This window comes from Thermoascus crustaceus (assembly GCF_041956765.1).
Source record: "Thermoascus crustaceus strain CBS 181.67 unplaced genomic scaffold VTN00scaffold_10, whole genome shotgun sequence".
NCBI classification, from domain to species: domain Eukaryota; kingdom Fungi; phylum Ascomycota; class Eurotiomycetes; order Eurotiales; family Thermoascaceae; genus Thermoascus; species Thermoascus crustaceus.
Genome location: NW_027192536.1, coordinates 384,389 through 398,003, shown reverse-complemented (window position 1 = coordinate 398,003; position 13,615 = coordinate 384,389). Strand labels below are relative to the sequence as shown.

The 13,615-nt window shown below is 50.6% G+C and overlaps 4 protein-coding genes across 4 annotated transcripts; 2 read left to right on the top strand and 2 right to left on the bottom strand.

Annotated features, from left to right (window-relative positions):
* Positions 1 to 1,645: 1,645 nt before the first annotated feature.
* VTN00DRAFT_2516 (uncharacterized protein) lies at positions 1,646 to 2,158 on the top strand (the record flags this gene model as incomplete). The annotated part of the gene is made up of 3 exons (XM_069428740.1): positions 1,646 to 1,877; positions 1,973 to 2,034; positions 2,132 to 2,158. The coding sequence occupies 3 exons, from the start codon at positions 1,646 to 1,648 to the stop codon at positions 2,156 to 2,158; spliced, it is 321 nt and encodes a 106-aa protein (XP_069283565.1).
* Positions 2,159 to 4,370: 2,212 nt separating this feature from the next.
* On the top strand, positions 4,371 to 5,438 carry VTN00DRAFT_2515 (uncharacterized protein; the record flags this gene model as incomplete). Its single annotated transcript, XM_069428739.1, has 1 exon — positions 4,371 to 5,438. One exon carries the CDS (start codon positions 4,371 to 4,373, stop codon positions 5,436 to 5,438), a length of 1,068 nt encoding a protein of 355 aa, XP_069283564.1.
* Positions 5,439 to 7,849: 2,411 nt separating this feature from the next.
* VTN00DRAFT_2514 (uncharacterized protein) lies at positions 7,850 to 8,191 on the bottom strand (the record flags this gene model as incomplete). The annotated part of the gene is made up of 2 exons (XM_069428738.1): positions 7,850 to 7,927; positions 8,015 to 8,191. The coding sequence occupies 2 exons, from the start codon at positions 8,189 to 8,191 to the stop codon at positions 7,850 to 7,852; spliced, it is 255 nt and encodes an 84-aa protein (XP_069283563.1).
* Positions 8,192 to 8,736: 545 nt separating this feature from the next.
* On the bottom strand, positions 8,737 to 12,177 carry VTN00DRAFT_2513 (uncharacterized protein; the record flags this gene model as incomplete). Its single annotated transcript, XM_069428737.1, has 1 exon — positions 8,737 to 12,177. The coding sequence occupies one exon, from the start codon at positions 12,175 to 12,177 to the stop codon at positions 8,737 to 8,739; it is 3,441 nt and encodes a 1,146-aa protein (XP_069283562.1).
* Positions 12,178 to 13,615: the final 1,438 nt, after the last annotated feature.

The following is a 13,615-nucleotide window of genomic DNA, read 5'->3' as shown; positions in this document are numbered from 1 at the left end:
TTTTTTTTTTTTTTTTTTCTTCGTTGCATTTTTCGCTGCTTTCGTCAAAAATGGCTCTGGGACGGGAATCCAGAGCAACAGGAAACCTGTCTCTTGTTTTGTCGAGTTTCACTCTTTTGGATTTCCTTTTTCACTTTATCTGAAGCGGGTTTGTCTGGTGGATGTCTGTTGCGAAACTTTCCCATGCACACCATATGCGACATATGTGCATTCGAGTTGGAACTTTCCGCTGTTGATACCATGCGCGTCTTTCCCTCGAGATACCACGGCTATTTTTTAACTTCTGTGAACCGCTATATATATTGTATTGTTTTTTCGTCGTTCCTTACGATTATGTCTTCTACGGAGTTCCGAGACTTTGAAGTATCTCAAGCTGCTCGCGCTATCAGGGGGTTTGGGTGGGTACGGTGACTTTCTAGTTAGGAAACCACTCAGCTGATACCTAGGGAAATAGAGAACAAAAGAGCTTCAAGGACGCCAGTCAATTTCTTCCATTTGTAGCCCCTTGCATTGTAAATTGTCACTTGTTCGGCAGAGTCGATGATATGTCGACGATATGCTTGTATAATCCTGCATAATTTAAATTTCCGTTCCTGCATCAGTTTCACCTTTATTATTCTCTGACGTCACGAGAATTAGTGGAATCCAACACCTGCTTATCTACGCTTTGGCCACTCATTCTATGTAGTAATCTAATGATCCGAAGGTTATCAAAAGATCCATCCATCCAAGCCACTTCTATAGGAAGAGCTTACCTGGACAATACGTGGCCTGCGCTCTCCCCTCTATCGATTCCTTGCATTAGAACGCAGACCTTTACTGGCTCCCTAACTCTACCTATCGAGAGTCTTTCCCTGCTCTTGATTCGGAATCCTCACACGCTCAGTTATTGACTTCTCCTATATTATTGGGAACCGCCCATGATCCCTTCCCCACAGATAGAAAGCTTTACGGTTAATACCTTCCTTATCAATGATTCATCACACAAAGTCAGCCTCGGTTCGTATGACCCACGGCATCGGGTTCGCTTGAAATTGCCAAGACCAAGACACACGGCACCTGCAGCGGATCTTCCAGAGGATCGGAGATCCGGAGCGAAGAGGCGAGAGAGCTTGTCAACTTTAATTAATTCTGCCTCGTTTCTTCTTCTCCGCTGATAACAGCCCCGTCTCTGCGTGGCGATTTGTTCTGGAGGTGCCCCTGGTCCACTGAGATAGGGCTGCTCTCTGGTGGTTCGTCTCTTGGTCCTGCCAAGGACACTGTCTCAACCATATGCAGTCTTTCCTGAGGTTCGTGAAAGTGAAGTGCGGTGCCTACCTAATTCGAGAGGTCGGATAGCCCAATCATTGATGGTGTCTATGATCCTTTATCAGAAGATAGGATTGTTGTGCTGGTTCCTGGTCCTGCTCTGGTTCTTTTCCCGTAGTCCTCCGAACTGTCGAGATGAAGATATAAAGAGCTCTATGGTGCTTGCATCTTGCTCGATTACCCCTGTTCTATTTTCCATTCTATCAGAAGCTCAATTCCTCCTTTCCGTTCTTCCTTAAAGACATCATCCGTATCTCTCCTTGGGCATCTCTATAAATTTCTTCTCGATCCTCCTTCACTACGAAAAGGAATACATTTATCCCTATAGATATTCATCATGCAATTCTCCATCCCCTATCTCCCCTCCCTTCTCTGCGCGGTCGCGGTCACAGTCACTGCTGTGCCTTCTCCTTCCTCTTCGTCTCCCCTCGAGGCCCGCGATGACTCCTGCGCGAACCCTCTCCTCTGCTGTCCGGAGCTGAAGACCCCTCTGGATCCGACGGTCGATCCGATCCTGGAAGCCCTGGGCGTCAACACTACTGAGGTCGTGGGATCGATTGGTCTTGAGTGTACGTTTCTCGGATACAAATTCCTCTCTGCTCTGAGCTATATATGTACATGTCTGAAGAACGGCTTCTGACGACGATTTGTTTTCTTTCTACAGGTAAGCCGTACACGGATGACTGCACCACTGGGCCGAAGTGCTGCACTGAGGCTGTGCTTCTGGTAAGTGTTTCCTTCTCCCTATGCATGGACTATATCGATAGATGGATCTTCTGCCCTTGAAACCTGAGGATTACTGACTTGGATTACTACAATACAGGGTGGCACTGTTGCTCTCGGGTGCTAGATGGATCACATAGCAAGCAAGCAAGCAAGTGAACTGTCAGGATTTTGGTGTCTAGGTACTTCTCAGTACAAGGAAGGGTCATAATAATGTACAAACTCTTACATGTGATGCGATGTCTTTAAATTATTGTATTCTTGAATTTAAATCTTGCATTGAATGTATCGATACGCTCCCGATTAAAGGGTGGCACGAATGTGCCCGCTCGGAGGGCGGGTTCGGCAATTTCAGGAGGGTAGGCTTGGTAGAAAACGATCGTGGACTTGGTGAACTTCGAGCGAATGGAGCGGAAGGGAGGGTTTATGTCCATTGCTCGAAAGGTGCTTTGGGGGGAATATAAGAAAGATTGTAGACGATCTGTTGAATATGGCAGGGCCTTAGATCACTGTGAAACCACCTGCATGGATCCGCAACAGGATCCCGTGTGTCCAAATCTGGGATCTCAATCATATCCTTCAAAGGAGCATACCCACTTCTTTATTGGATGTGCTGAGGGTTCTTGCGATGCAGTCAACCTATGTTTAAAGGCCAAAGGATTAGCAAAAAGCTCCAGAAGATTGCTTAGCTTTCAAAAGGTAAAGTTACCTATAAAAAGATGGCTAGACTTCGTTACCAGACGATTCTTTTCTTCGTCACTTTCATTTCTTTCAATATAGGCTTGTTGCTTCAAAAGGGTTTAAAATTAAATCTGCAACAAAGTATAGGCATGCAGAAAACTAATACAGACCCCAAAATACAAATACTACGAAGAAACATATAGCATGTTAGAGTAAAGCACATACCCTATATCTTTGACTGAGCACGATAGCGCAGCACACACCGTGAGTCATCGCAGTGAACGGGGGCTCGTATTCACAACATGCAAATTTCTCGAGTTATGCAGACATGAAGAAGCCGCACCTTAAACTTCTCCACGGCGTTGAGAGAACATGCTGTACTGTACAAAGTGAATACCTAATTTCAGAGGTGAAGTTAGTACTGTTTGGGATATCAGAATGGTTATCGTCCGTCACATTTGTCCGGTTCTCCCTGAAATCGTACTGCTGTACAAATAAGTACCTCAAACTGTTCACCTGAAGGCCCTTAAAGATTGCGAGGCTGTCATGCTTGTACTGTACTTCTGCTTGTCAAGAGGCTCTCCTCTGCAACTTTTGTTCAGTCGTTCTTTGTAGCCCTAACTTTGGCAGTCTACTATGTATGTTCTACTATTCCACACTTGTTCCAGAGTATCAAAAATACTCTTCTGGCTAAGATACTAGTCTGTATTGATGGGCTCTCTCATTTTAGCTTGCTGTCGGCCTTGAAACGGTCACTTCTGCCACGCGTCTCCCATTCTTTACCAGAGTCTGGAGCGCCCAAGGTCCTCACGCAGCTGGAACTTCTCCAGCAGGCGTCGCAAACGGCTTGAAGCCAGGCCCTCGTGTGGCGCTTCTCCAAAAAGGCTTGAGCATTTTTTTTTGTCTGTTGGTCTATCTAGTCTTTCCTCTGGGGTCCCCTCTCTCGTCTGTCAGCTGGCTGTCTTGTTCCGCCTGCGCCATCAGAACCGATATCAAATAAGAATAGCTTGCTCGAGTCAAATGTCTGGTTCTTCCTTTTTTTTTGCTTGCTCTCTGAACAGCGTGTTCTGTTTTAATCATCATCTGTGGGACTTCTCAGCCAGAGATGAAATGATCCATCTTTGTGCTGTAACTATACCAGAGAGACCGCAAACTAAGCAGGCCTATGTACATTACCCTCCACAGTAACATAGAGGAGTGGATACATTAGTATCCATGCTGCTACGGTCTTGGCCCGACAAGCCACAAATCTAGCCTCCAAGGATCTCACTGCTGACAACCTTGTTGGAAAACTGGGGACCTAGAGAGTGTACTATACTGCAGTATGTCTTCCCATTACGGCACGTGTCACACTCCCTTTCACTCTTTTCACCGGAGACTCCACTTCGTTGGCGGTTTTACTTCTGAAAGATATGCTCGTACTGTACATAGGGTAGTATTCCTTAGGCAATATAAAGGCGCATTGCCTGGACCCAGGCTGTCGGGCGTGGCCTAATATGTACCTGCTGCATGGGGTTTCAAAATTTGCCTGGTCATACGGCTCTCCAAGGTACTCGTCATGATGGTATAAGTTCCCCAGTCTCCAGCTGTCGTGCACCCATTCCTCAATCGTCTCTCTTTTTCAACAAAGTTGACCGCGGAAATTTGCTTCGATCACAATGGTCGCCTCATCGTTTGATCCTTCCCATGTCGACCTCGACACCGTCGACCCTGCTGAAGTCATCTGCTATCTCAATGCGTCCGAGAACGACTACAATGGCCACCTGGGGGCCAGGATATCCTCCATCTTCGTCATCCTCATCATTTCAACCGCTGCGACTCTGTTCCCGGTAGTGGCAAAACGGGTGCGGTTCATCAGAATCCCTCTCTATGTCTATCTCTTCGCCCGTTACTTCGGCACGGGAGTCATCATAGCCACGGCGTTCATCCACCTGCTTGATCCTGCGTACTCAGAAATCGGGCCGGACACTTGCGTTGGGATGACCGGTCACTGGGCGGACTATTCGTGGCCGCCCGCGATCGTGCTCGCATCTATCACTGTGATCTTTCTCATGGACTTCGCCGCGGAGCTGTACGTTGAGGCAAAATACGGAGTCCTTAAAGAAGACGGCACCAGTGTCTTTGTTCAACATTCGAACGGTGAAGCAGGGACCCAACAGCAACGGCAACCGGCCTTGCCGGAGAACCCCAAGTTTGCATGGCAGGTCAACGAGGAGGACTCCATGATGACAGAGAGGTCGTTCCGGCAGCAGATAGCAGCCTTCCTGATCCTGGAGTTTGGCATCATCTTCCACTCCGTCATCATCGGCCTGAATCTCGGCGTCGTGGGAGACGAGTTCGCGACGCTGTACCCGGTCCTCGTCTTCCACCAGTCGTTCGAGGGTCTGGGTATCGGGGCGAGGATGTCCGCTATACCTTTCAAACGCAGCAGCTGGCTGCCCTGGATCTTGTGCCTCGCCTATGGACTGACGACGCCCATCGCGATCGCGATCGGTCTGGGCGTGAGGACGACATACAACCCTAATTCGAACACAGCCAACATCGTCGCGGGGGTCCTGGACTCGATCTCTGCGGGTATCCTGATATACTCTGGGCTGGTGGAGCTTCTGGCGCGCGACTTCCTGTTCGATCCTTGCCGGACCAAGGATCGCCGGCGGTTGGCGTTTATGGTCCTCTCGATGTTGCTGGGGGCAGGAATAATGGCGCTGCTTGGGAAGTGGGCTTGATGCTGTCACTGATTTGTCTCACAAAAGCCAGACCGGAAAGAACCCAAACAATTGATTAGATGTATTCCGAAGCTACTTTTTCCCAGCATACCATTCACTTTTAGAGCTATCTCCCCGGTTTCCTTCCAACGAATCATACACACATAGATTGTCATGAACCAAAGAAGTTGAACTTTTCATACCTACTGTGTATCTGAATCTCTGAAATTCAAAGCACATTAGACAAAAAATTGAGGGAGAGGATAATGCCAAATATGTCCATTACAAGTTGAAATAAATCGGGAAGTACCTTTTATGTTCGCAAGTGACCTCACCAAAATCCACTTCTGTCTTTGAACCTGCTTGACAAGGGGCTTTTTTTTGTTTGTTCATTTTGATGGAAGGTGTGTTCCTGTTGCTTATATGATTCATACAGTGTCGATGTTTGCATCCGTAGTTGTGGTTGCCTGAACGCTGCAGGATTTGGATATCGCCTGAAAGATGTGCTGGAGCTCAGAGTGCTGTCTCGCTTAGAATCATTTTTACCTGAGCATCTTCAGTTAAATGCAGTCGATAGATAGAACCAATTTCACAATGCTTCTTTCTGGTCGGATGAAGGGAGATGACTGTCACTTCCTCTTTCAACATTTCCATTCGGCGCTACAGATTGGTCATGCCAACTTGTGGGCCTAGGTGGCCACCAACGGGGTTTCATCGAAGCGTAGACCTTCAAAATTTCGCCGAGAGACGATCCGCCGAGGAGCGACATGTCCGCAACACATGCACCTCTATTGATAGGGACCTAAGAAGCTTAGATTTCATTCCCCGATAATGTTCGGTACATACCTCAGAGAGCAACACAAATCCAACCTCAAGCTCTCGAAGATCTCTTTCCTGAAATTCTTTCAACTCGGTTGCGGAGATTCTGATATGAGGGATTGTCAAAGACGCGCTCAGGTCTATCAGATAAACTCGGCTGTCGCTGACAAGAATGTTTTGCGCTCTGATATCCTCGTGCGCTATTGAAGCATCATGCAATCCTCTCAACGCAACTCGGATCTGATCTGCAATCTCTGGAGTGACCTGGATCTGTGAGAGTGTCTTACCGTCAACGTATTCGAACACTATCGCTCGGACTTTTTTGTGGCTAGTGTTGGGTGGCCGGTCTTACAGAAACGGTTGGATGTTAAATTTCCTGGCTACATATAACTCAATCGAAGCTGAGACTGTTGACCAACCGTAACAGAAAGGGGTGAATTTGCCATTATTGCCTTGCTTGATGAGGGAACCGTTCGCACGGCATTCAACCAGGAAATTGTCACAATGGGCTCTTTTCTGCATTCCCTTGAGTCTGGAAGGGTACAACATAGGGTTTTAGAATTTGAACTGATGCGGAGAATTAGCAGTGCCCATAGGATATGTAGTAGAAGTTAATTCATGCTTAAACCATCTTACAACGCGTATATGTTGTCGCTGATGCGGACTTTGAACACATGGCCCGCACCTCCGCCGCCAAGGTATTCCAGAATGCGAATCCTTTGCCTGGGCAATTGAAACCGCTCAAGTAAGAGATTGCTGAAGTCTTCGGGTTCGGCTGAAGACATGATCGGGCTGAGACGTCCTTGTTGGATGGATAACCCTACTTCAAGAAGACTCTTAGATATACCTAGGTAGTCAAGGCAGCAGCCAGTGGTCAGTGCGCTTCCTGCATGTCAAGGAAGGGGTTAATCCCTGAAAACTAGTAGTTAAAAGGCACCGACAAAATGGATATTGAAAGAAACATTGACTGTTCAATTATACCTGTCTTCTGCCCATCTGCCTGCCTAGAGTAGGTAGAGGTCCACGCAGTTTCACCACCTTTTAACGAGCAACTAGTAGCCAACAGGAGGAATTCTGTACTTATATTCTACACAGGTTTATTAAGTAACCTAGCTAGCTAGGCGACTAGATATGTATCATACGCACCTAATGTCTCCATTTAAAACACACAGACATGTGAAATCTATACAGGATAGGACAAGAGCAGTGTCCCCATGATACCTGAAAATAAGAACCATGAAAAAGAACAGGGACATCTCATTGCGGTCATACTGGGACTGCTGTTAAAAAGGAAGATGAACTCCTTCAATGCCCTCTTTCTCTCGTTGACAGGCATCGATCCCAAAATGGCACAGAGACATGAGTATGCTATCACTCTCCTGCTCTACCATCCTTATCATGTCTTATCTCTTCTTCACCTTTCCCCCATCTATCCACGTTATCAATCTCTGTGTCCATCCAATTCAACTCGATAATCCCATTTAAACCAAGAATATGCAGGTATATATTATGTCGACAATCAAAGCACAAGTAAAACAAGCGCCGTTTATTATTTATTCAAAGAAGCCCCCCCCCAATTCGATTTCACAGAGATATATATATATATATCCATTCTACAACTTCGCAGCCTCCTTAACCTCCCCGATCTTCAGCTTGGGGCTATACTTCTTGAGGACGCCCTCGTTGTGGTACTGTCCAAACACAAAACCAAACATCAGCTTTCATCATCACAACCACCACAAAGAAAGACAAGGTGTGCAGGGTGACGAAAGACAAACCTTCCAAAACTGCTTCGACGCATCCTTCCCCGCGACGCGCTTCAGGATCTTCGCGCCACCCGGGTGCTCGTCGACGAAGTTGGTGACGTCGTAGACGCCGCCGTCGATGATGATGTAGAGGCCCTTGTCCGGGGTGTTGTGCGAGGCGACGTCGGCGGGGGTGAATTGCTTGGACATTGTTTTTCAACTGTCTTCCCTTTTCTTTAGAGGTTGTGTTTCTGTTGTCGATGGAGGGAGGTAGAGATAGATGGACACGCGAGCTGAGCTGCCTTTCTGACGCGGGGAAAGGTGCACGTGCGGAGAATCTCCGAAAGAAGGGAGGACGCGGTTGGAGATGGGTATCGAGGACTTTGTTGGTTCGCGGATGATAGGGGCCTGTAGATTGTCCTTTGATGAGAATTAGGAGGAGAGAAATCAGGTTTCTTAGAGAGGTGTGAAAGGGAGCGCAAGGACAGAAGATGGACATACCGGCCGAGTTGGAGACGCCGAGCCGAGGTTCGTCGGAGCCGCCCGTCAGACGAATCCTCGGCCTCGCCATTGGCCGGCGGACACGACGTCCATTGGAGATCTAGACCTCTACGGAGTATACAAAACGGATCATGTCTACATTAGGTACAGAGACATCTTATACAATTACTGTATTCACATAGACAAAAGGGGAATAATACTACAATAACACAGTAGATACAGATACATACATCTATGATCATAAAACATCAAAATCAAATCTTGCTCTTCTCGCCCGCAGCCCCCTGGCCCTTGGGCACCTTCTTGTCCAGACCCAGCGTCTCCAGATCCTTCTTCTTGTGATAGTGCGGCGCGACCTCGACCAGCCACTCCGGCTGCAGCGGCATGTTGCTGCGCATGTACTCCTTGCTCGTCAGGACCAGCTCGTAGTAGATGACCCACTTGGGGTTCTGCTCGAACAGCGTGCTCGACGGGTGCAGGTACACCGTCTGGTTGTTCTTGACCGTGCGGTAGCTGTCGCCGCCGCGCTGCAGGCGCGCCGCGTTGGGGAAGAAGCCTGCCGTGATGGCCTTCTGGATCGGCTGTATGTTGTTCGACCCGGCCGTGCTGATGGTGACTTCAACCCGGTCGCACAGCTTCGCAAGCTGGTCGCGCACGTCGCGCGCGCGGTTCAGGCTGCGCTGCTGCAGGAAGTTCTCGCGCGCCCAGACGTAGCTGAAGTCCGAGTCCACCCACTGGTTCCAGATGTTGAGCAGCGTGAGGTGGTCGCCGCCCTCCTTGACGGTGAAGCGCGCGCGCGCGCTGTCCGCGTGGATCTTCTTGTCCTTGGGCCGGTAGAAGAGCGCGCTGGCCTCGCCCAGCATGGCGATGATCGAGAGCACCTCCTCCACGCAGCCGTACTTGTCCGCCGCCAGAATCGCCTTAGCCAGCATCGGGTCTGTTGGGAACTCCGCCATCTGCCGCCCGACCTTGGTCAGCTCTCCCCGATCGTTCAACGCTCCGAGCGCGTACAGCTGCTCAAGAGCTCGGATAATAGTCTCCGCTGGAGGAGGATCCATGAAGTCAAAGTCGAGTAGCTGATCGATACCGAGGGACTTCAGCAGCAGGATGACACCGCTGAGGTTCGTCCGCTGGATCTCGGGCGTGGTGCTCTCCTCCAGCTCGTTATGGTACGCCCATTTCGTGTACAGCCGGAAGCATTTACCGGGCCCGACACGACCAGCACGTCCAGCTCTCTGACTGGCAGACGCACGGGAGCATGGGGTCACAACCAAGCTTTCCATGCCCGTCCGGGGGTTGAAGACGTTCTCCTTGACAAAGCCAGGATCAATAACGTACACAATACCGTCAATGGTCAAACTGGTCTCAGCGATGTTCGTAGCCAGGACGACCTTTCTGGCACCTGGAGGAGTGGGCTCGAAGATCTTAGTCTGCAGCTCAGACGGCAGGTTTGCATAGATAGGACATATTATCATCTCCGGAATTTTACTTCCTAATTTTCGAGCTGTCTCCTGCAAACTCTGCTCGGCCGCCTCGATCTCCTCCTGACCTGTAAGGAACACCAAGATATCGCCTCTGCCCTGGGTGATGTGGATCTGGAACACAGTAGTGATAGCAGCCGCGAGATAGTTCGCCTCCGGCTGAGACGTATAGTGAATATCGACCGGGTATCTCCGTCCAGGGATATTGAAGATGGGCGCATCATCAAAGTACTTCTGGAACTTCTGCGCATCCATCGTCGCTGACGAAATAAGCAGCTTCAAATCCGGCCGCGCTCTCGCGATATCCTTGAGGAGACCACAGGCGATGTCCGTCGGGACGGTCCGCTCGTGGGCCTCATCGATCATCAGGGCAGAGTACTGCCCGAGATCGGGCTCCGTCAGGAGCTCACGCAGCAACATACCATCCGTCATGTACTTGAGGATGGTCTTGTCGCTCGTGTTGTCTTCGAAACGGATGGAATAGCCCACCTCGTTGCCCAGCTTGACGCCCATTTCTTCCGCAACACGGGAAGCGACACTCATGGCGGCCACTCGTCGGGGCTGGGTGCACCCGATCTTCATGCCATTCTTGGTGTATCCTGCCTCGTGGAGGTACTGCGGGATCTGAGTCGTCTTACCGGATCCCGTCTCTCCGACGATGATCAGGATCTGGTGGTCCTGAACTGCCTGGATGAGCTGGTCCCGGAACTGGTAGATCGGGAGACTCTTCCTCGTCTCCTCGATCGACTGGGCCTTCTTCTCTGCGGCGTCCAGCTTCTGCTGCAGCATGCGCTCTTCCTGGGTCAACGGTTTCCGGTCGCCCTCGAGCTTGGAGTCCAGGATAAAGTTGATCTTCTGGGCATCGTCAAAGACATACTCGTAGTCTCCTTCGTCGACGAACTCGGCTCGGGAGATCTGGGCCTTGGCCTTGGCCGTCTGCTCTCGCTCCCACTCTTCCTGTTCAGTCACGAAACGCTCCTGACCGTGTTCATCACGATCCACGTAGCGCTTGTAGAGAGCCTCCTCCTTCTTCTTCCTGTCAATCTTGCCCTTCTCCGTAATGTAGTCTTCGGGCAGCATGTATCCATCGCGGTGGTCGTCGATGCGCATTCTCTCCTCCGCGATCCGGAGAACTTCGCGATTCCGCGCGAACTGCTCCTTCTCGCGGCGGGTCAGGTTCGGGTTCTCGCGAAGCTCCTGGGTCTCCTCCGCGACCTGTCTCCGCAGGAGGGCCAGACGCTCCGCTTCACGCTTCTTCAGGTACTCCTGACGAGACCGCATGCGCAGCTCCGGCATGGCGGCGCTCCTGGCCTCGGCATCATCCGCCAACATCCGTCGGCGAGCGACCTCTGAAGCCCTGGTCCGGTCCTCGACGATCTTCTTCGACTTGCTCTCGTCCTTCTTCGCCAGGCGCTTCGCGAATTCATCTCTCTCCTTCAGATCGCGCTGGCGCTCCCGCTCCTTCTTGGTCTCAGGGTCCAGATCTTCCTCCGAAGCAGCGGACCGCGGCGACGCGGAGCCATCCTCCAGTCTGGTGCGCTTAGATGGCGGGTCTTGGAAGTCCTCTTCCTCCGCTGCAGCACCCTCTGCAGCGTACATCTCGTCCTCGGGGATCTCCTCATCACCCCAGCGATCCTCAAAGTCCTCAGCATCCCTCCTGCGGAGCTTCTTCGACCGATGACGATCGCGGGTATCGGCAGCATCGCGACTGCGATCTCTCTTCCTGGACTCGTCTTTCTCACGGTGCCGTCTGTGCCTATCGCCGTCGTCATCCTCCCACCGACTCTTCCCCTCACCATTCCTCCTATCTCTATCTTTCTCCTTCTCCCTATCCCTATCCCTCCTCCTTCGCTTCTCCGTCTCCGCTTCAACATTCACAGGTCCCAACCCGCCACCGACATCAGGCAGATCACCATCCATCTCCACAAGCCGGTACCTCTTCTTCGCCGGATCTTCTCTCCTCTCTTTGGGTTTCTCCTTCACACTTCCAGCTCCACCAGCGGCACCACCACCGCCTCCAGCACGAGCAAACAGCTCCCCGCAAAAGGCGCTCATTTCATTTTCACCACCCTCGAGGAACGGCACGAGCCTGTCGCGCAGGGCGCTGGCGGATTTGGCCGAGCTGGCGGTCGCGAGGACGAAGTCGATGACGGTGGGGTCCGACGCGCCGGTGAGACGGAGGAGAGAGTCGGAGACGAAGGTTCTGTTGTCCATGTTGTTCGGCGCAAGTTACCCGTTCCGTCTATGGGTATCGTAAAAGTCGAGGCGCAGTTGAAGCGCGAGGAGATCAATTGGCCTGTTGTAAACGCGATCCCAGGAGTCTCGAGAGAAAGAAAGAAAAAAAAGTTCCCGGGGCGCTTTACACAGATCGAGTTGAGCTTGGAACGAACGCCTCAATTCTCACCGTCTCCGAACGACCATGCTGCGCGGTGTGCCGTGCTTTGTTGCCCGTGTCACGTTCCCTTGGCCTGCCTAAGGAGGAACAACGGATGCCGCTGCGCGGGAAGGAAGGCAAGACGGGAATGAAAGAGGTCGATCGCACGACAGATAGCCGTCGAAACGTTCCCGCGGATTCGTGTGGTGGCAACGTCGAAGTTTGGGTGTGAAACCGGGGTCATCTCCAAGCTCTGCGGCGAAAGTTGGAGAAGAGCGCCAAGAAAGCAGGGTCGCCGAGCTTCCCAGAGACTCGCCGCCTGAGGCACCAAGGTGGCAAGAAGCCCACGCCTACCAGAACTACAGAGTACACATATTGTAAACAAGGGCTGTTGTGAGAGAACCCGTCTCTCTGTTTTCAATTCTATCTATCTACATTGCTCGCGTCCTGTAAGAGCGCGTCGCTAGAGAATATACATCGCCAAGTATCGTATACGCAATCAAGCCCACTCAGTCATAAACCATGTGTGGCTTCTGCTTGGTAATCGCTCTGAATAGTAATAGTAACAGCCAACATAGGAAAACAAATTGAACGATGTCGTGATCATCATCACCGCCAACCGCCTCGCGGTAGAAAAAAATGGATCAGAAACATTTAGAATACAGAGAAGACCCCGAAGAAATCCCTGCCTCAACACCTTTGATTTGGCCCAATCACACCATACAAATGAAAGATGCAGAAACGAATGAAGAGTCTGAAACCCATGTCATGCTAATGGGTGAGGAGGGGGGTTGGGGGAATATTAGTGACAGGAACAATGTCAACAAGACAGTCCTCGTGATCCAATGCAGATGAGCGTCGCTTTTTGGCATAAACCCGCCGAGTCAGCGGCAAACGTAACAGTAACAAAGGAAATAGAGTCCGAGAGGAAATCGTAGAGGAAATTCCACAAAGAAAACACCAGAATAGTCCCACAAATAATGTCAAACAAACACCCAACCTGGTCATGATGAGATAATGGATAAAAGACAGCCGCCCCAGTTGCACATGAGTCAACACACATCAGAAATACCAAGTCAAAAGGAATAATCTGCCGTTTCCCGGGGTAAAGGACCCTTCCAACTTCGATGGCTTTTAACCACGTTGAACACGGCCCGTTTCCCGTAACGGCGTTCCGGTCATATCACCACAGCATCAAACTGTAGTCATTCCCCAGAACATCAATAGTTCACAAATACAAGAAATCCCAGTATCCAACGCCATCACTCGAACAAGCGC